This window comes from Acinonyx jubatus, chromosome C1 (assembly GCF_027475565.1).
Source record: "Acinonyx jubatus isolate Ajub_Pintada_27869175 chromosome C1, VMU_Ajub_asm_v1.0, whole genome shotgun sequence".
Lineage (NCBI taxonomy): Eukaryota > Metazoa > Chordata > Mammalia > Carnivora > Felidae > Acinonyx > Acinonyx jubatus.
The window spans coordinates 162,889,608-162,912,453 of NC_069381.1; the positions used below are offsets into that span (position 1 = coordinate 162,889,608).

The 22,846-nt window shown below is 34.2% G+C and overlaps 1 protein-coding gene across 1 annotated transcript in view; it reads left to right on the forward strand.

The window, feature by feature from the left end:
* The window catches only part of AGPS (alkylglycerone phosphate synthase), a 141,810-nt gene that overhangs the window by 93,993 nt on the left and 24,971 nt on the right, over positions 1–22,846 (forward strand). The window contains exons 13-17 of the mRNA XM_053215320.1: positions 3,610–3,686; positions 6,248–6,360; positions 13,751–13,820; positions 15,948–16,009; positions 20,910–20,999. Of these exons, the coding sequence (XP_053071295.1) occupies positions 3,610–3,686; positions 6,248–6,360; positions 13,751–13,820; positions 15,948–16,009; positions 20,910–20,999 (412 nt within the window). The remainder of the gene's footprint in view (positions 1–3,609; positions 3,687–6,247; positions 6,361–13,750; positions 13,821–15,947; positions 16,010–20,909; positions 21,000–22,846) is intronic.

Here is a 22,846-nt window from a genome sequence, read left to right on the forward strand (position 1 = left end):
GCAGACTTTTGTTTGTTCTATTTAAGAGTAGTTTAGGTTTTAATTTAGGGAAGAGTGATTATATAGTATAGAAGCTGAAAGAAGTCAGGGGTGCTTGGGTGACTCAGTTGATTAAGCGTTCCAGCTTCGGCTCAGGTTGTGATCTCACGCCTTGTGAGTTCAAACTCCAGATTGGCCTCTGTGCTGACAGCTCAGAGCCTGGAGCCTGCTTCGGATTCTGTGTCTGCCTCTTTCTCTGCCCCTCCCCCTCTCACACTCTGTCTCTCTCAAAAATAAATAAACATTAAAAAATAATTTTTTTAAAGAAGCTTATGGAAGTCATGTTCATAATATATCAAGAGTTAGTTTTAAAATTTGATTCTTTTAAGTCATAGCTGTTATTTCTTTAAATTATTTTCAAAATACTATACTACTGGTAAAAGTTTAAGATAAGTACATCCTTTAAATAATTAAATAGTTAAATCAAATGGAAATCAAGCCTTCTGTGTTTTGGCCTGCATTTAGAGATCTAGGTCTTAAGAGAGCCATGTATCTGATTAATAATGCTTTTACCCATTTATATGCTATTATTATAGTGAGTTATAGTCATAAACACCTTTGTAAAATTAACTATAATTTGACTAGATTTTATTTATAATTGGGATATATAGCAATTTAAGATGAAGGTTTAAAGAAAATGTCCTTCTGGCTATCTCTCATCCCTGTTCCACATTCTCATTGCTGTATCTAGGAACATGCTTTAAGGTAGGCTCTACCGTCTCCATCTTGACTATATCTTTTGTCTCCTTCCACCCTTTACTTGGCCGCCAAAGTCATTCTTTGGAAAGACAGATCTGTTCCTGCTTCTCAGCTATCTATAACCTTTTTGATTTCTCACTACCTGTTGAAGCCTTGCCATCTACATATCTTGCCATGGCTCCATGATCACGCAGCTAAACACAGCAAGGGATGTCCAGGACTTTGTACCAGCCATATGGCTTATAGGCAGTGTTTGTACCATACTCCTTAACAAATCACAAGCCTTATTATTAGATTTTAATATTTTGAATTTCATTCCTACCTCTTGACACAACCCTTATTAGTTCATTATACTGAAATGATTTGTTTTCAGTGTATTGAAGTGATAGGTATCATTGAGTATATTGAAATGATCTGTAGAATTTCCTCTGAAACACTAAATTTTGTCAAATTTAGGGATGTTTTTTATTCATTTTTATATCCCCTGCACCTGTCATATGACAGGTACTGACATGTTGATTGACTTAATCATCTACTTAGCCAAAGAGGATGAATAAATCTTGGAGAGCACATAGTGTAGTCCTAAGCACAATGTCAATAGCACAATTTATCAAATACTCCTTACAGCTGTCCCTAAAAGTAATATTCTCAGTTTAGAGATGACTCAAAGGCTAGATATTTCAGCCCACAGGTCATATGTCGTAGAGCAGGAGTTGAACCCAAATCTGTCGGACTCCAAGGCCCAAAACTTTTGCCACTGTTTGAGATCATTTCTTTGAAATGTAGATATTTATTAAATAATTTAAATTTAAAAAAAATTTTAATGTTTATTTTTGAGAGAGAGAGACACAGAGTGTTGAGCGTGGGATTGGTCGAGACACAGAGAGGGAGACACAGAATCCAAAACAAGCTCCAGGCTCTGAGCTGTCAGCACAGAGCCCAACGCGGGGCTCAAACTCACAAACTGTGAGATCATGACCTGAGCTGAACGGCCGCTCAACGGACTGAGCCACCCAGGCACCCCAATAATTTAAAATTTTAAAAGTAACACTGTAACAACACAGCATTTACTAATCACACTGTTTAGTAAATCTGAAAACTTAGTTCCTTCATTTACTATAAAAAATAAAACACAGTAGTCAGAATATATTTAGAACGTAATTAATTTGAAAGACAATGTTAATTTAATAAGTAAAAGATAATAATATTCCCTTAGGTTAATACTAATGCTGACCCACTTAAAGTTAGTATCACTTTTATAATATTATTCTTCAGAGCTAATTTGTCAACTCCATATTTGGGATACAGGTGACTAAGTCCCACTAGTGTTAATGGAAATTGTGCAAATGAATTTCCATGTGTTACGAACATTTACCCTTAAGGACTATTCCACATCAGTGTAGTAACATTTGGAGTCCTCATACATGGTGTAAAGATGTGTGGATCAGAAGGACCAATTGTGGATCAATTTCTTGCAAGAACACAACTCACACACTCATACATTTATGTTTATGTATTTCCAGTTGTTTAAGTAGGATGAATTCTATTTAGGACAGGAAGTGAATATTTTGATATGTTATTTCTAACTTTATACTTGTTAGAAATGGTATCTCTTAAGGCACTGATTATGTTGGGAAAGCATTTTTTGACAGGTTACAGTAAAAGAAAAAAATTTTCCAAACATCTTGCTTGTGATCCAGGTACTCAAAAAGATTTCTGGGTTGATCTCTATCTAATCTGGCCTTCATTTGTCTTTTGTTTTTTGTTTTGTTCAGTTATAGAATGGATATCTAACTCTTAATCTCTGGTTAAGACTTATGTTACTTGGTCTTTTATATCACACAGTTTCCTGTTGTAGTCAGTAAAAATGCAATAAGTATTACAGATTCAGAATCTAACTTAAAAAAAAAAAAGAATGGGGGGGGAAGACTACATACAAATCATAGTCTTTTCCCCCTAGAAATCTACCCTCTCACCCCCAAAGAAACTACTTTGCTATTTGCACCAATCTTAAAGAACAGATCTATACTTTAAAAACAAACAAAATCCCCAAATCTTAAAGCTTGTTAAAAAAATAAACTTTTTACTTGGAGATAATTTCAGATTTACTAGAGACTTTAAAATTCTTTATAAAAATTCTATATAAATGGTATGCCCCATTTTTCTGAATTGGCCTTATAGCACTAAAGCCAGATGTATCTGACTCTTAAATCTAACAGTCACGGGAGTTAAGAAGTTGCTCTGAAAACAATGAGAAAACAGTAAAAGACTTTCACTCAATTAAACTCAATCCGCAGGCAAAGATGTTAATTTAACAGACTCTGAGACACCGTTTATGTTATTCTGGCAATTTTAACTCTCTGGGTGTGATTAAGGAAGCAATTACTAGTTTTATGCCAAGAATTCTGGAAGAATTAGGAATTAATTAAGAAACAACCTTAAACTTGGCATTGACTCCATATTTGGTTATAGTTCTGAATGGTTTCTGCATAATTAAAAAAAATAAAAGTAAAACCAGCCACCATTGGGTGTTCTTAATGAAATAAAAATTAATGAAGTGATTTTACTATGTATAAACTATACCACTGAAAGATAACCTAAACTATATGTAGTATTAATTACATGTGGTAATTTGAGTTCAAAAAGAAATGAGAGGTTTAATAAACAAATAGTTGTGACTTTTGAAAGAAGATAAAGATGAAAGATGTAAATCTTAATATCAGTATGTTATACATAAAACATAGGAAGATTTTAAAAATTTGGAGTCATGAAACATTCACTTTTTTTAGGATACTAAATTAAACTAGCCTCTTAATCTTCTGAAAAACAGAATTTGCTATTAATTTAAAATATGAACTTTTCTCTTCTTAGGTCATGCTCTTAAACCTCAGGTTTCCTCTATTTTTACATCATTTTTGGATGGCTTAAAAAAGTTTTATATTACAAAGGTAAGAATTTTTATTAAATGCCAAAATTTTAAATGCTTATGATACTAATTTTGTCTCCTGCCTTCTCACCCTTCACATGTACCTATTATTATGTTTTTTCATGAATGTAAATTTCATAATAATTATTTTTCATGTTGGAATAAATATTTTATTGAGTAAATCAGTTATTCATTTAATTTCAGGAATTTTCATTTTTTCCCCAGATTTGAAGTTTCTAAAAATAACAGTACCTTAAACAGTTTCATGCATGTACAATTTTTTATAGTTTGATTTTTTTATAGTAGATGTCAATATCTAGTGTACTAAGAGTATGGATTTTTTTTTTTTAATTTTCACTGAATTCCTTTTCTAAAGGGTTATACCAGCTTACACTCTCATGATACACAGGTGCTGTTTCTTTGTTGCATCCTTGCTATTCATGTAGGAGTTTTGTTTTTGTTGTTTCAGATTTACTGAATCCAGGGGGAACAGTGGTATTTTTAATGTTTCTCATTGAAACTCCAATGAGACTTAATCATTTCCTTGTATTTCCTGGATGTAGTTTTTGTGTGAAGTAGTTGAATGTGATTATTTTGCCAGGGTGGCAGCTTCATGTTATTTTTTTCTTGGTGCTTTGCTGTGTACCCTTTGAATAATGGAATGACTAGATGCCTTTGTTACAAATGTTGTAAATAATTGAGTCAAGTGACTCCCTTTTTTAAAAATTTCGTTTAATATTTATTTATTTATTTTGAGAGAGAGAGAGAGAGAGAGAGAGTGAGCAAGTGCAGGCACAATCGGGGGAGGGACAGAGAGAGAGGGAGACGCAGGATCCAAAGCAGGCTCCAGGCTCTGAGCTATCTAGACCGAGCCCTTCGTAGGGCTCAAACTCATGAACTGTGCAATCATGACCTGAGCTGAAGTCGGACACTTAACCTACTGAGCCACCCAGGTGTCCCCAAGTGACTCTGTTTTTAGTAAGAGTTTTTCTTTTTGGTTCAAAAGTTTCAAGTTTTTATATATTTTTCTGTGATTATTTAATCACTTCTTTTTTTTAATGTTTGTTTATTTTGAGAGAGAGAGAGGGAGAGAGAGTGAACTCACACATGCGGAGTGGAGGGCGGTTTGCAGAGAGAGGGAGAGACAGAATCCCAAGCAGGCTCCCCGCTGTCTGGGTGGTCAGTGCAGAGCTGGATGCAGATCTCATCCCATGAACCACAAGATCATCACCGGAGCCGAAATCAAGAGTTTAGATGCTTACCTGACTGAGCCACCCAGGCGCCCCTATTTAATTACTTGTAAGCTTAGAAAAGTTTCCCTTTCTCCAGAGCTATAATTGGGACCATTTCTTCTCTCTCTTGGGTTTTTCTTAAGTATGAATTTAAAATTTTTAATCTTTGTTACTATTTGAATTTATTTCAATTTTATGGTGTGAGAAGAAGATCTGAATTAAACTTCACTTTCCGCTCCAGTTGCTAACCAGTTGTAACAGCACCATTAACTTCCTTACTTTGCTTACAATTGATTTGTCATGTCTAAGACATCTTCTTATATACTTACTCAAGAAGTGGACCCCATTTTAATGTGTCAAATACTGTATGATCTCTTTTACATAAAATCTAGAAAAAAATATTAAAAAACTAAGTTCATAGATACAGAGAACAGACTGGTGATTGCCAGAGACGGGGTGAAGGGTAAGAGAAAAAGGCAAACTTTTTGTTTTCAGGGGTGGAGGGGTAGAAGGAGCGGGTGAACTGTTTTTGTTTTTGTTTTTAGTTTAAATAAATTGAATTTTTAAAAAGGTATCACTTTTTTAAAATGAGTTTTTATTCTTGAAAAATTCAGTGGATTTAATTACTATAAATCTACTTGGTTTTTAGAATTTTTCTTGTTACCCATCAATACCTACCCGTTTATCAACATAGAAAACTTTTAAAAACTCTTCACCATTTTAGGGAATCTGTTAAGGTTTCTATCAGAATTGGAATAAATCTGTTATATTAGTTTGAGCAAGAATTCACAGATTTATTTACTTAGTTCAGGCATTCTAGAACATTTAGACACATTTTCCTAATGAGGTTATATATTTTCTTTTATGATTATTCTCAGATATTTTTCATTTTAATTTTATATGTAAGATCTCCTTTGAAAATGTTATTAAGAAGTTATAGTTGGTATGTAAGAGAAGAAATGGTCCCTGTTAGTTTTTACTTTTATCTATATCCTATATCTTGCTAATTCATTATGTTCTATTATTTTGGTATTTTTATTTGATTCTTTATTGCAGTTATGATTCTTACAAGTTATTTGCTATATTACATATCAATATGTCATTTCTACTGACACCATGGCATACTTTGAAATTAGGTATTTTCTGTAGTTTTGTTTATAACAACCTGAACAGGTATATTAAACATTCTTTTTGATTGACATGTGAAGTTCCAAAGCTCGATTTTTAGAGTTGGTATGTTTGAGCCCAGGTCAGAAGGACAAAAAGAGCAAAATGTTTTTGATTTACTGTTTCGCAGGTAAAGATTTATCTATCTATCTAAGTATATGTCTTTTTTTTTTTTATTTTGTAGTTTAAAGGATTTGATCCAAATCAGTTAACTGTTGCTACATTACTATTTGAGGGGGACCGTGAGAAGGTTCTTCAACATGAAAAACAAGTGTATGACATTGCTGCAAAATTTGGGTATGGCTCTAAGTTCATAATGCCAAGAGAATGTTAATCGAAAATTCTGGTATCTGTAAGCAGTTGTTAATGCACCCCTAAAGGATTAAATTTGTAGCAATATATGATAGTCAACTTAAAATGTTGTGTTGGTTACTTCCAAAATTTTCAGAAAATTTGATTGGTATGTTGCTCTTACTTGTGTAAGCATATATATTAGGATATATTAAATATTTTATTACGTTTTTCCATTAATTTTATAATATTTGCTTTTGTTATGCTAGAGTAAAATATGAAAAAATTCATAGTCATCTTACTATTTAATGGTAATAGTATATATATATAAAACATGTTATTAGTATGTTTGTGAAAGGAAATTTTTTAAACAAAAGAATTTGATAAATTATCTATACTCCACCCCTTGTCACTTACTGTTTTCTGCTGGTATAAAGAAACAGAAAACATTTCACATATATAACCAACTGAATAATGACTGGGTGGTTTCTGTCTGTCTGCTTGATGGATTATGAGATTGATCGATGAGAACTGTAGTGAAAATGCCATTTATCAGGACTACATTTTTCCCTTCCCTTTTTAAATACGTAAACTAAGTTTCCTGGATACAAGTCGTCGTCGTCGTCGTCTTCTTCTTCTTCTTCTTCTTCTTTTTCTTTTATTATAATTTCAGAGTTTAAAATATGTATGTATGCTTAATCTGAGTTCTTTGTAAATATTTACTTTAGTTTCCCTTTTTTGCTATTTATGAGAACAAATGAGCACTTAATTTGTAGCCTTGTGTTTTAGAATGCCTCACTTTTATATATTTTTCTCACTATGATATTCAGCTATTTTTAGGATTTTCTGAACTTTGTGTTTAAAGTGCAGAATTCTTAGAAAAAGATCTAATCTTTGGCTTAAGTTTTGATTTACTTTGGTACTGTGTTTGAGTATTGCAAATCAGCCTCTCAGTTTTATTCTTACCTTATTCTGAAATTGGCAAGTCGAATTAGTAAAAGATGAAATTCACTAATCTTTTACTTTTCCTCTCTCAGAGTACCTTTTTTGGGAATTAACTGATTTTTTTAACTAAATTAATTAAGAGTAATTGTGCCATAAAAATTCATTTAATAGCCAGAAGATTTAGATTTCAGGTTAATCTCTGAATTTATTTTTGAAATATACATGTACCTACCTATTTTTTAGTTTCTAAGTTATGTGAAGTATATATATAATTTGATTTTTAAAACATTTTTCTTAAAATCCATGGTATTAGAAATAATTAAGGGGATTTAAATTAAAATCTTTTATATATAAATTAAATCTTTTAATTTCTGTTATAGCCTTAAATATTAGAGGCTGAAACTTTTAAAAATTGTTTTTTCTATATTGAAATATTTAATTGGGACGTCAAAATTATTCAGGAGCACTTGTAGGGAAATGGATGCTATAATATTTGAATTACTTTATATGAGGTTAAATTTGCTTAGTTTCACCTCAGTCCCCCCAGTGACCCTTCCTGCCTCCAGCATACACACCAACACATGCATACAGATGCAGAGAAATTCCACTTTGTAGTACCTCTAATTGTAATTAAAATTCAGAGTAGCCAACAAAATCATTACTAGTTAGTAATGTGCTACGTTTCCTCTTGGACTGGGGTAGTATGATGACAAAATGCCTTTTTGTGTGAGGTAAGACGTAATTCTTCAACTGTCTCTTCTTGGACATCACTGTTGATGCCTGGTATATACTAGACACTTAATTGAACATTTGTTGAAAGAATTAATGAAACTAAATGTCATTCCCTGACATTTTAAATTCTATTTCATTTATGTCTAACTGCTGTGCCACCCTTAAAAGAGCATATTTTAATCTTTAGGTATTTATTAGAGCCATTTTGTCAGTTTTAAGTTGAGCCACCAACTGTCATGAACTCCCTTGTCATGTAATGTAAGTCTTGTTTTTCTCAAGTGATTCCAGACATTTACAACTTAAAAGTAAGAATGAACTTCTTTAAGGTGAATCCAGGTCTTTCTGGATACGGATAGTGAAGCCCCAGAACTCTTGATTTAATTCCAGCAATTTGCTTATACCAAACAAAACTTATATCAAATTCATCCATTAAAAATAGGTTATAGTAAATGAGATACCTATTTAAAGCAGGGGCAAAGCATTAAAACTCAGACTCCGATTGAGGTCTCATTTTTTTTTTTTGCTGTTGTTATTTGCTACTTACTAGTTATGTTATAATTATAATTTCTTAATATGCTTTCATCCTGTCTTCCTTCATTTAGATTGCAGAAATCTTCTGTATTGATAATCCAGGCTGTAATTAGATGGCTTAGGGCTATTTTGATTTTGATTTGATACTTGGAAATATCTCCATGTAGTTTTCTAGCACTCTTGGTTTTCCTCATGTTTCTCTGTACACACTAGTTCTTGGTTCTAATCACTGAAATATTCAGAAATATTTTTCTTTTCTTTTTTTTTAACTTTTTTTTTTAATCTTTATTTTTGAGAGAGAGAGAGAGCACGAGCATGGGAAGAACAGAGAGACAGGGAGACACAGAATCCGAAGCAGGCCCCAGGCTCTGAGCTGTCAGCACAGAGCCCAACGTGGGGCTCGAACTCATGAACCGCAAGTCCATGACCTGAACTGAAGTTGGACACTCAACCCGCTAAGCCACCCAGACACCCCTATTTAATTTATTTTTTAAATTGGCATCCGAGTTAGTTAGCGTATAGTGCAACAATGATTTCAGGAGTAGATTCCTTTAATGCCCCTTACCTATTTAGCCCATCCCCCTCCCACAACCCCTCCAGTAACCCTCTGTTCTCCATATTTAAGAGTCTCTCATGTTTTTGTCCCCCTCCCTGTTTTTATATTATTCTTGCTTCCCTTCCCTTGTGTTCATCTGTTTTGTATCTTAAAGTTCTCATATGAGTGTAGTCATACAATATTTGTCTTTTTGTGACTAATTTCACTTAGCATAATACTCTCTAGTTCCATCCACATAGTTGCAAATGGCAGGATTTCATTCTTTTTGATTGCCGAGTAAAACTCCATTGTATAGCTATACCACATCTTCTTTATTCATTCATCCATCGACGGACATTTGGGCTCTTTCCATATTTTGGCTATTGTTGATAGTGCTGCTCTAGACATTGGGGTGCATGTGCCCCTTCAAAACAGCATCCTTGTATCCTTTGGATAAATACCTAGTTGTGCAATTGCTGGGCCATAGGATAGTTCTATTTTTAATTTTTTGAGGAGCCTCCATACAGTTTTCCAGAGTGGCCACACCAGTTTGCATTCCCACCAGCAGTGCAAGAGAGATCCTCTTTCTCCACATCCTCGCCAATATCTGTTGTTGCCCGAGTCGTTAAGGTTAGCCATTCTGACAGGTGTGAGGTGATGTCTCGTTGTGGTTTTGATTTGTATTTCCCTGATGATGAGTGAAATTGAGCATTTTTTCATGTGTCAGTTGGCCATCTGGATGTCTTCTTGGGAGAAGTGTCTATTCATGTCTTTTGCCCATTTCTGCACTAGATGTTTTGTTTTTGGGTGTTGAGTTGGATTAAGTTCTTTATACATTTTGGATACTAACCCTTTATCTGATATGTCATTTGCAGATATCTTCTCCCATTCCGTTGATTGCCTTTTAGTTTTGCTGATTGCTTCCTTCACCGTGCAGAAACTTTTTATTTTGATGAGGTCCCAGTAGTTCATTTTTGCTTTTGTTTCCCCTGCCTCTGGAGACATGCTGAGTAAGAAGTTGCTGTGGCCAAGGTCAAAGAGGATCTCCTTGAGGATTTTGGTGGCTTCCTGTCTGACATTTAGGTCTTTAATCCATTTTGAGTTTATTTTTGTGTATGGTGTAAGAAAGTGGTCCAGGTTCATTTTTCTGCATGTCACTTCCAGTTTTCCCAGCACCACTTGCTGAAGAGACTGTGTTTATTCCATTGGATATTCTTTCCTGCTTTGTCAGAGATTAGTTGGCCATACGTTTGTGTGTCCATTTCTGGGTTCTCTATTCTGTTCCATTAATCTGAGTGTCAGTTTTTGTGCCAGTACCATATGGTCTTGATTATTACAGTTTTGTAATACAGCTTGGAAGTCCGTCAGACATATTTTTCTTACTTACGATGCCACTGGGCCAACCCTTGCTCCCCAATGATTTCTTCTACATAACTAGAAGGAGGAAAGTACCACTGAATTCCTTTCTGCTAAAGTTTCATAAGTTAGTTTAGCTCATGTATTTTATTTTGAATTAGGGCATTATTAATCTATCCTTTATTTTCTGTTCTTTAGTTTTATCCTCTGTTCTACCCCCTCATTAACTCTGAATTGATTGTTTTTAAATAAACTACTCCCAACAGTTTAGGACATTTTTATGTGTTTTCAGCCATTTTCCTCCTTGTCTTCCACCCCTACCCTAACACTGTTAAATACCTTTGAATACATATGATCCAGTGGAAAATAATAGGCAAATGTTGAGTAATCATACTTCGGTTGTTTATCTATGCTTGCTAGTAATATACTTTAACTTCTCTAAGAGCTAAACAGAATAAACATTCCCTGTCAGCAGTCATGACAGATGTACTGACATTTACCATAGAACTTAAGGTAATGTGTTATTGTTATTTTTAAAGTGTGTGCTTAAGTTGTTTAATGTAATTCAACATGAGAGTGATTAGGTTCACCAGATGGCTCTTTTATATAAAAAGATTGTCTCTCATTCCTCTTTCATTAGTCTTCCCAGCCCTTTCTCATGAAACAGGTTTAAATTTAAGAATCTTGTTAATTGATGTTTGAAATTTGCGATGGGGAGCAGAACGTAGGGAATCGATGTTGCTACTTTAACATAAAGTAGTTTGAATCTTCGTATACCTTTTTGGAGTGGCTGCTATGTAATTGGCAACTTAGAAGCATTTAATTTCAATGCCCTACTATTGTTTACATGTTGTATTTTAAGGCAATCCTGTCTAGAAGATGGAGTTCTGAAAGTTAAAAATGTAAGACAGAGAATAAGTGAGAAAGAAGTTACAAAAAGCTAAATTTGCAGGGAAACCTATGATTCAGAAAAGCAAGCCTAGAATGACTTTCCTTCTCCTTTGGGGTTTATTTATTATTATTATTATTATTATTATTATTATTTTAATGTTTATTTCTGAGACCGAGAGAGACAGAGCATGAGTGGGGGAGGGGCAGAGAGAGAGGGAGACACAGAATCCGAAGCAGGCTCCAGGCTCTGAGCTGTCAGCACAGAGCCCGACGTGGGGCTTGAACTCACGGACAGCGAGATCATGACCTGAGCCGAAGTCGGACGCTCAACCGACTGAGCCACCCAGGCGCCCCTGGGGTTTATGAATTTAGAATGGACATCAATTTCTTCCTGTTTGGGATAAGAAAATGCATGTTTCTGTGTGGTTTGTCACACTGAATTCCAAAGTGGAACTGATCCTCCTGACCCCTTTGCTCCACCCCTCCCTGCTCCAAGAGATTCTAGAAGAGTATCTAAAGAAAAATGGCTTGACCTGGAACTGCAAGAAGGACTTTTTCTCATCTGATATAAAAGAAGCCTACTAAAGGTTCATATCTGTTATTTCTCACCAAATTCCGCTTAGAATGCACCTTCTCAAGGATTCCCAGCGCAGGTCTCTTGCACCATTTGCTAGTCTTCACTCTCTTTCTACCACTAGGCCCAGAATGAATTGTTCCTATTTCCCAGCTCAGTAGTGCTTTTTCTTTCTTGGACTCAGTATCTGACTGCTTTGTATCTATGTGAGGTATAGGCTCAGATATTTTCCTCCCGGTTCTTGCCACAGCAATTTTCTGACTAGTTGCCTTTTTGTTTTGGAACTTTGACTTCCTACCTCTCACCTCAAATCCATTTGTATCCAACCCAGAATTATATTGTTGCTTCTTACTTTTCACTCGCAACTGCTTGACCTAGGTTCTGTCTTCTTTGCTCATTAACATTCTAGTAATACGAACAACCCCTCTTGTTTCATCTCTTTGCACCCCATCTCCAAGTGGTTCTAGACTAGAGCCGCTTCCATCAAGTGTTTGCCACTTCTCTGGGTGATACTGAGTCGTGTGTATGCAGCTATAAGGATATCTGATTTGGCCTATACATCCTAGCCTACAGTTGCCTTACATTATTTGTATAGCACAAGGGCACATCTATGTTGTTCACTTACTATGTTTACTTACTGCCAAATCCAAGCAAAACTTCAGGGGAAGGAAGAACTTCACCATAGGTGTTAACTGAAGTAATAAGAAAAATGATTTTTCCGGAAGAGGTGTAACTAACAGAGGCTCAAGACCCGAGTCTTGGGCAACACCATGGTTAAGGGTTCAGCATACTGAGACGAAGGAGGAGCAATTAGGGTACTGAGGGGAGAGGCATGGAAGTTAACCATCCATTATGACCCAAGAAAGTCACAGTTTTCTATCTGGTTTTATTGAGGGATTTTTTTTGGTAGATACTTTGGGAGTTTGTGGTAAGTTTTCTTTAGTTGACTAAGAATAGTTAAAATTTAATTTCTGCCTGATGATGAAAACAAGCAAAATTAAAAGCTCTTTACTGAAGGTAGTAAAATCAATAATCATTTTTAGTCTTTTAACATAAGAATGATTTTCACAAAGCAAAGTGCTTGGACTGAATTATATGTTATATGGGATTAGTTCTAATTAGATCACCAAATATAATCTCTGTGGATAAAACTACTTTCAAATTGAAATGGATAGTTGATGTGTTCATAGTAATAAAACCTTACCTCTTTGTCTGGTACTTATCTGTATGCTGCTTCATAAACTTTAATATTTCTGTGTAAGTATGTTTTGTCATACTTTTCATATTTTCATAAAATAAACAGTGTGTCTAATACTTCATATACTATGTACCCAGGTATTCAGAAAACTTCTTGGTATTTGGAAGATATAGTCAATCATTATACATCTTTAAATATGAATAGGGCTATAGTAACACATGAATATATGGATAAAATATATGAATAAAATAAGTATTTTAAGTATCTTAGTATGCTTGTAAAGATTATTAAAGTTTACTTAAGCTTGTTTCTCATGGCTAGTTCTCTGTACTTTTGTCAATGTTGGTAGAAGTAGTTGAGTTCATGAGTCAGTTTATTAGTTTGTTGGATGAAAGTTTGAAATTAATGACCAAACTGAAATATTAAAAGTATCTTTAGGTTTTTGTTCTCCAAGCTTATTCTTTTGACAACTCTTTGATATATTTCTGATAAATTAGATTACAATAAGAATGAGATGCAGTATAATATATGTTAATCTGTTAAACAGTTACCTTGAGGTGTTATATTAGTTTGGTTATTTTTGTATATTTTTCATAAATACATATGAAATATATTAACAGTTCTTTAATTACAGTGGGTTGGCAATTGGAGAAGATAATGGACAGAGAGGTTATTTGCTGACCTATGTCATTGCGTATATTCGAGTAAGTTATCTCATATTTCCTTGTCAGTTTACATTGCAAATAATCCTTTTTCTTACTTTGAATGAATAAAATTATTTTCTTAAGTTTTAACCTAGTATGATGTAGCACATCATTTGACATGAATGTAGGACTAGCTACAAACCTTCAGAATCCCAATTAAATCTTCCATATATTGCTTTTGAGGAATTTGAAGATTATATAGATCATTCTCTTTAAAAGAATGGTGACTTTCTCTGTCTGGAAGTTGAACATGCCATTCCTAACATTGCTTGGTTAGAATCGAGCTGTCTTATTTAGCACCATTTCTCACTTGATTCATAATCAAGTTTTAAATATGTATAATCTTTCTTTAACTCATTAAAAATTGGTATTTAACTTGATTCTAAGTAGTAGTTGGTTCACTGGTGATGATTACTATGTAGAATTAAAGAAATAATTTGTATTTGGGCTCTAAAATTTTTCTAATTCCACATTTTCTACTTGTGAGAAACTTTATTAGTCCAAGAGTCTACTATACTTGTTGATATGAAAGTATTCTTTCAAAAGTTTATTTACTTATTTTGTTTTTCTACTTTGGCTGTAATAAACTCAAGTTTCTTAGTTGTTTTCTGCTATTGTTAGGGTTATATTTTTTAAATATTGCTTGTTTATGTAATTTGAAAGGTCTTATTTTAAAACATCATTTCTCAGATATCCTATTGAGAATTTGACTTTCCCAAATACTGCATTTTCTAATTTTTCACTTGGAAATTGTTCTGAAGGAAATACTTACATAAACTTATATAAAACTTGTTTTTACTTCTCTAGAAAGCTTGAATTGTATTCTTATTTCAAAACTAATCTTAGGTAAGATCTAAATTTTAGGTTGCAGTGAATTTGAAGCATATGCATTTTTCTGGGCACTCCATTCCCCCACGCTGATAAGGGAAATTACATTTATTGCTTGTTTGCTATGTTAAAAATTGTAATTAAGAGATTTACAGATCATGAAAAGTAATAGATGATTTTAGGTCTTACAATAATGTCTACCTCCATAGACTGTTACTACCTCAGAGTCTCCCATAGTAAGCATTTTGGTTATCCACAAGTTTTGTTTGTTGAGCATTTTCTAAGTATATTGACCATTTTCCCATATTACTAAATTCAGAATTCTAGAAAATGATGTGTAACTGTAACAAATACAGCTTACACACTGTTAAAACTGAATCAGAAGCAGTATTGAGATGGGAGGGATTGTTTTATTTTTTATTTTCCCAGTGCTTAATACCTTTGTCACCACATATGTGTTTACTGCGTAAATGAATGCACAAGAAAAAAGCAACACATTTTAGATCAGTAATTTGGGGATTTTTCCTGCCAACCAGTGGTAGAGTTGAAGTGAATCATCTTACTAGAAGTGAAAACTTAACATTTATTGATTTTTCTGCTTATAAAATATTCTTTCTATCTTTGCATCTCGGGTGGCTTATGAATTGCTCTTTCCAGTTTTGATATTAAAACAGAATTGTATTCTGGGTATTATAAGTTACTTATCATATAAGCATTATATCTTATGTGTTATAAAATATATTTTCCTAGCAGAAGTGCTTCCAGATATCCTATATTATTTAGTTACTACAAAGAGAGGCACTATATTTTCTAATTTGTTTTTTAAAGAAAAGTTGATTTCAGGAAAGGGAGATCTACCTTCTTCCTTTAGTCCCCCCTGCTCCTACTTTCCTGCTGCCCTGGTCCTTCCATCCTGATGACCACTTTTTAGTGTTGTTTAATTTACTATTTAGGCTCCAAAAAAAATCTGTTCTGCTAGTATCCTCTACATGTACATAGACAGTTCTCAGAGGCTCCATTCCTTGGGGAAATATTTGAGTTCCTGCCATGTATCAGGCACACTGCCTGGTGCCAGAGATACAAAAGAGAACAAGACAAAGTTCCTGTCCTCCTGGAGGTTGTAGCTCATACTCAAGGCCACTTCCCATTGCTTTTATGGGGTGGAGAGTAAAGAACAGTGGAGGTTAAATTAGAAACATGTGATATTAACAATTACGTGAAATACTAACAATATGACAGTATTCTTGATTCTTCTGCATCTGTTGTAATTTCTTGATTTTTGTGTCTTTTTTTTAATAGGACTTGGGTTTGGAATACTATGTATTAGGAGAGTCTTTTGAGACTTCTGCTCCTTGGGACAGGTAAAATATAATAAAATGTCTCATATTATGCTATAGGAGTTGTTGAAATAATATATCTTTGTGCACAAATATACAAATTTTAAAATTTTTATAAAGAAACATTGAAACAAGGTGATCACTTTTATTTATATTAACACCTTCATCAGAATGTCATATTTGCCAGCTTTTTTTTTTTTATTTAGACAGATTTGTCCATGTCCCATAGAAGGAAGGTGTTATTGAAGTCTATATTTTAAAGAATCTTAGTGAGCACTTAAGTGTCAGTCTATAGTTTTACTAGCTTTGATTTAAATTCTTAAATGCTTAATATGCTTGAAGGTTCTCTAGAACATCCCCCAAAATTATAAACCCAGTGTTAATCTTCTTTTGTAATATATGATTTAGCTTTTGATTTTGGATGGTTACTATTAAGCAAGATCTTAACTTGTATTTAAGTGATTTCTAAAAGAAATCCAACTTAAGATATTATGTATAATTTCTATTTTTATGTTATGCACATACACATATACACAAATGTTGGTATACAAATATTGGTTAGGGAATTAATAATAAAAACCGATGAGGAAATGTGAAGTGGTTTTATTAAAAATGGACTCATAAGGGGCGCCTGGGTGGCTCAGTCGGTAACGCATCCGACTTTAGCTCAGGGCGTGATCTTGCAGTCCCTGAGTTCGAGCCCCGCGTTGGGCTCTGTGCTGACAGCTCAGAGACTGGAGCCTGTTTCAGATTCTGTGTCTCCCTCCTCTCTCTGACCCTCCCCCATTCGTGCTCTGTCTCTCTCTGTCTCAAAAATAAACGTTAAAAAAAAATTTTTTTTTTAAATGGACTCATAAGTTAACTCAGTAATAAAAGCTGTTAAGATTGTTAGTACATTTTTATTCTGGTATGCTTTACATTTTATGTTTTCTTTATAAAATTTACAAATTAGGGGCGCCTGGGTGGCGCAGTTGGTTAAGCGTCTGACTTCAGCCAGGTCATGATCTCGCGGTCCGGGAGTTCGAGCCCCACGTCAGGCTCTGGGCTGATGGCTCGGAGCCTGGAGCCTGTTGCCGATTCTGTGTCTCCCTCTCTCTCTGCCCCTCCCCCGTTCATGCTCTGTCTCTCTCTGTCCAAAAAATAAATAAACATTGAAAAAAAAAATTAAAAAAATAATAAAATTTACAAATTAAATCAGTAATAAAGTACATGACAAATTCCCATGAATCTACCTTTTAGATATTACATATCTTAACATTTTTGTTCTACCCTAACTCTTTTTTTCCCTTCCCCAGAGGACTTTTTACTTTCTGCATTCATTCTTTGTCTACTATGGGTTACGACTTTTGGTGCATTGATGTTCATATTCCATGCATTGTAAAACAACAGTTTATAGTATCAATCTGTTATTCACAATTTTTGATAACTAAATTTTAACAAGGGGATAAATCTTGTAAAGAAAAAAAATTATCAACTTACTGACATCTGACTGTTTTATACAGGTTATATATTTGGTTTCTTTTCAATTAAAACAACTTCATCAGCTAAAGTTTTCATAAATAAAATGAATGGAAAGCAGCTACATTCCTGATAGAAACTTTACTTGTTACCCATTTAACAAATTGTTTTTTCTCTCTAACATTTACCTAGGTAGAGACCATGTTTAGCAGAAACCCATGGAGTCAGAGTCTTCAAGTCTCACACGTTATTAGGTTGCTTAGCCTTTTCATGTATAAGTCTCTTAAGGGGTTATTTGCCTTACTAGTTTTTGTGTATTTCTCAGTAGTCCTACCAAAATAACTGTATCTGTTGAGTGCACAATGAATATTCTGAATAGACTCCTATGAATGAACTTGGGAATAATGTAAGAATGTAGCCTATAAAATTAGCTGTCTAAACAGTCTGAGTTGGAGATTTAAAGATTTTGGAGACATTAGCATGAGGCTTGTGATTAAAACCAAGGGAGTAGATACAAACCCTTATAGCTAGTATGGAATGAAGAAAAAAAAGAGGACCTAAGAAGGAAGTCCAGGGAACCCCAAAATTTATTTTGTTTGGATATACAAACAAGAGCTAGCAAAAGAGAATAATATCTAGAGGATTTGGAGGAAAACCAGTGATGTGAAAGAAGCCCAGGAAAATTTTTTTCAAGTAGGGAATTGTCAACAGGGTTAAATTTGCCAATAGGTCAGGTGAAAAGTTAAATGTATACACAGTTATGTTTATCTTACATAGAATGGTCCAAGTGGACTGTGTTGGCTTTTGTACAAGTTCTATGCCAGAATACTTCAAGAACTCCCCTCTGGGGGCACCTGGGTGTCTGAAGTCAGTTAAGCATTCAGCTCTTGATTTCGGCTCAAGTCATGATCCCATGACCATGACCAGAGCCCTGCATTGGGCTCTGTGCTGAGCATAGAGACTACTTAAGATTCTCTCTCCTTCTGCCCCTCTCCCCCAGTCTCTCTCTCTCTCTCTCTCTCTCTCTCTCTCTCTCTCTCTGTCTCTCTCTGAAGTAAAAAAAAAATTAAGAGAAAAAGAACATCCTCTGTACAAATCATTTCTAGAAAGTATCCTATTAAGGGTTTTAACCATTTGGTCATGTTATTTGTCCCATCTCCTCCTCATTATTATTGTAAATTATCATATATTATTATGTAGCACTTAAATTCCACTTTCTAGAGTCATGATAAAGAACTTATTTATAAATTTATAATATTCATTAATCCCTGTAGCTATTAAAGCTTACTTAGTAGGTTTCATTTGTGTTTGAAGTATTTGTTTTACAAGTTGGATTTTCAAAATAAAGACACAATAAATTCCAATAATCTAAATACTTTAGTAGGAGATATTTTAAAAGCATGCATCCTTACCATTCCATAGGTGAGGCATAAATAACACTGATAAATTGTATTTGTCTACACTCTCATAGAATTAAGCACAATTTAACTGAAGAGAATTGTTTTGTAAAATTAGAATTTATAAAACTTTCAGACACATATATTAAAAAAATAAAATTTGACATGCTAATAAAATAGCTAACAAACCATTAAACCCCTTTCCATATTTATATTTTAACCATATATTCTTTGTTCTTATTGGAAATATGGATAACTTTAATGTGTCTTATAAAGCATAATCCATGTAAATGTTATGGTTTTTATCAAATTGGCTCTCACACAGTCAAATCAGTCTTTAGACTAGAGATGGCCCAGTCTTTTGTGCTTCTTTGTTACCTTTTCCATTCTCCTGATTCTAAACAGACTAAGATTTGAAACACAGAATCAGCGTCAGTATGTTGTCAGGATGTTTATTGAAGAATTAGATGGCTTATATGTACCTTAGGAGTTTTATTTTCCAAATGAAACAATATATAGTAATAACAAAATATTACAGCTCACATTAAAAAATAGATTAATCTTTTGTCAGCCAAATCTTTTGTCTCTGCATCTCCAACCTAGAAGCTCTGATTGACATCTGTTTTCCATTTTAGAACTTTTTCCTGAGCATGTTCCCAAAGTATGAATGCATCACTATTAGCTCTCTTGCACTCCAAAATAGGGCCTTAAAAATTATATCAAAAACTAAACAACAAAAGAAATCAGATGACTTTATATTTTAAAACAGTGGTATCTTGGAGTCAAAATTAAATGGTGAAATATAAATAAAGTGTTCTAGTTAATAGTGATGTCCTGAAGTCAGTTTCTTAGTTTTGACAAATCTGTCATGGTTAATTATTAACATTAGAGGAAACCAGGGAAAGAGGAACACTGTCTGTCTTTGTGACTTTCTGTATCTAAAATTATTTCAAGGGGAGCCTGGGTGGCTCAGTCGGTTGAGCGTCTGACTTTGGCTCAGGTCATGATCTTGCAGTCTGTGAGTTGGAGCCCTGCGTCAGGCTCTGTGCTGACAGCTCAGAACCTGGAGCCTGGTTCAGATTCTGTGTCTTCCTCTGTCTTTGCCCCTCCCCCACTCATGCTCTTTCTCAAAAAAATGAATAAACGTTAAAAATTTTTAAAAAATAATAAAATTATTTCAAATAGAAATTTATTTAAAAGATAGAAAAAGGGGGCGCCTGGGTGGCGCAGTCGGTTAAGCGTCCGACTTCAGCCAGGTCACGATCTCACGGTCCGTGAGTTCGAGCCCCGCGTCAGGCTCTGGGCTGATGGCTCAGAGCCTGGAGCCTGTTTCCGATTCTGTGTCTCCCTCTCTCTCTGCCCCTCCCCCATTCATGCTCTGTCTCTCTCTGTCCCAAAAATAAATAAACGTTGAAAAAAAAAAAGATAGAAAAAGGATTAATATTATTAAATATTATCAATCCCCCCATTCCCTTTATGAACTATTTCTTACTTATCTGTTTTCACTGACTCTTAATACCAGTCTAGCACAGCTTTATACATTGCTGACATCCAGTTAACATCCAGTAAGTCTTTGTTAAAGTAGATTTTAGCTCAGAGCTTGACAAAAGGCTATTGAACATTTGGTATAACCTCACGATTATTGACTAAATTATTTTTATATTAAGGGAAATATCTTAGACATGGACACAGATTGGTATTCCTGTAAACCCAGAATTGAATTTTCATTAACATGTTCATTATAGCTTTTTAAAAAAGCTTTTAAAATCTTGTGATTAAATTAATTGTGAAATTGGGTTTACCTAAGTGTAGGAAACTGCCTTCAGGAAGCTTGAGTGTGCTCTTCTGACTTCTGTCTTTTCTATGGCAAAAAAAGGGAGAACTTTGCCCCTTTGAAGCTATGAATGGAAGACTCAATTTGAATGATCAACGCTCTTGTTCATTCTTGACGGAATAAGTATGAAAGTTTCTTAGAATTTCTGACTTGAAAGATGCCAGATATACTAACATTTGTTAGAATTTTGTAATTTATTTGAAAACTTAATGTTGTATTCAATTTTGTTTTCTAGGGTTGTGGATCTCTGTAGAAATGTAAAAGAACGAATAACAAGGGAATGCAAAGAGAAGGGTGTTCAGTTTGCTCCTCTTTCTACATGCAGGTGAGGTTTTTTGTTGTTGTTGCTCTTTTACTGCTTATTCTGGGGGGAAAACATATTTTAATTAATGGAGAAGTGTAATTCACGCCACCAGAAGAATAGCTTCAGTCTGTTCCATTTAGCAAGCTTTCCTTTCCTAAACTTCACTTTTGCCACCTTCTTAGGGTTGTGCCACTAGGGTTTTAGAGTAGTCCTGAGCCCTTTAGGAGTAGAATACCCTTCCATAAGTGAGCCTTCTACCCCTTCAGGACAGCAGGACAGTGTAAAGCCAAACCTTGGAGCCCCAGGAATAAGTAAAGGCGTGCCTTTTAATTCACTGAAATTATAAATCATGTATATATTCAGGAAACTATAATTTAATACATAATCAACGTAGCCTTTTCTTCAATAGACAAAAAGCACTTTAACCACTTTATTAGTTACTGATTCAATGAATGGGCATGGAGTAAAGGAATGAGTAGAGCAAAATATGCAAATGAAGATTAACTCTTTGCTTTCAATAGATCTGTCTGGTATTGGTGCCACAAGCCACATGTGGCTGTGGGGCTGTCGAAATGTGGCTAGTGTGACCGTGGCACTGAATTGTAAATTTTATTTAATTTCTAATAATTTAAATTTAAAACACTGCATGTAGCTGGTATCTTCCATAGTGGACAGTTAACTGCAAATCTTGTCCTCTTTGTTAAATGGCAGCAGTCCAAAAGGAGGTTTTCTTGCGAAGGAGCACTTTGTATTCAATCACCTGATAATTAAAAGACCTGTATAAACACAAGAAGATTAAATGTATCAAGATTAAATCAAACATATGACTTATCTATAAAGTTATAGAATTAATTGGAATGGAGAATAAAGGGAAATCAGGACAGATTATGTGAAGGGGATCTTTAAAGTAGATGGTTCAGTCATAATCTAGCACTTTAAAATTTATTAAACATTCTGTGTTGTATAACTGCTTTTTTTTTTTTTCCCCATGTGTCAGGGAAGGGGGTTTCAAGAATATAACTCAATTAATTTGTAGAAACAAAAAATTTTCAATATAAGCACAAATGCAAATTAAGTAATTTGGGAAATAATATAATATCTTTATTGTTAAGTGCACCAGATGCTGACTCTGAAACAGCAGATATGCCTCATCAAAATGGCATTTCTGTGTATTTCTATTCATGATGCTTGTTCTGATTTGCCTGGGATCACTTAATCTCAGCCTAAGAGGGCAGACTTGGGCCTCTTCCAGCCCAAGAACCAGGCCTTGCTGGCCTACTGTATTACTGTGGCAACTGCCTGCTTAGTTTTTGAATTTCTTTGTTTTGTAATACTATATGTGTCTGAAAAGTGAAAGCACTGTTTTGCTGTTTATTAAGAATTTAATCCCTTTGCGCTCTAAGTTGATTATTAGTAAAGCAGTGGTAATACCATCTACTTGATGAGACTCTTGTGAGAATGAATTGAGAAAGCATATGAAGGGCTGTATGAATGTCATTTTATTATTGTGAGGTCATTACATTAAACTTGAGGTAGACAGCCTATACTAGAGCTAGTAAAGGAAATCTCAATATTTTTCTTCTCCAGTGACAAATCCTCATGAAGGCATCCAATTCTTAAGTCTTTGATATTTTCATATAGCATGATAATTTGCATGTATTTGCTTTGCAAGACCAGAAATGTTTCTATATTCTTCAAACTGCTGTCTCTTCTGATTTTTTTTTTCTTCTATCTTTTACACCCTCATCTTGTACTTCCCTGGTACCATATTGTGTTTCTTAGTTCTACTTATTGCCCCCATTGGGACAGATACCTTTTAGAATTTGCTAAATTTTTGAGCTTCCATTGGAGTAAGAGAGCAAAACTCT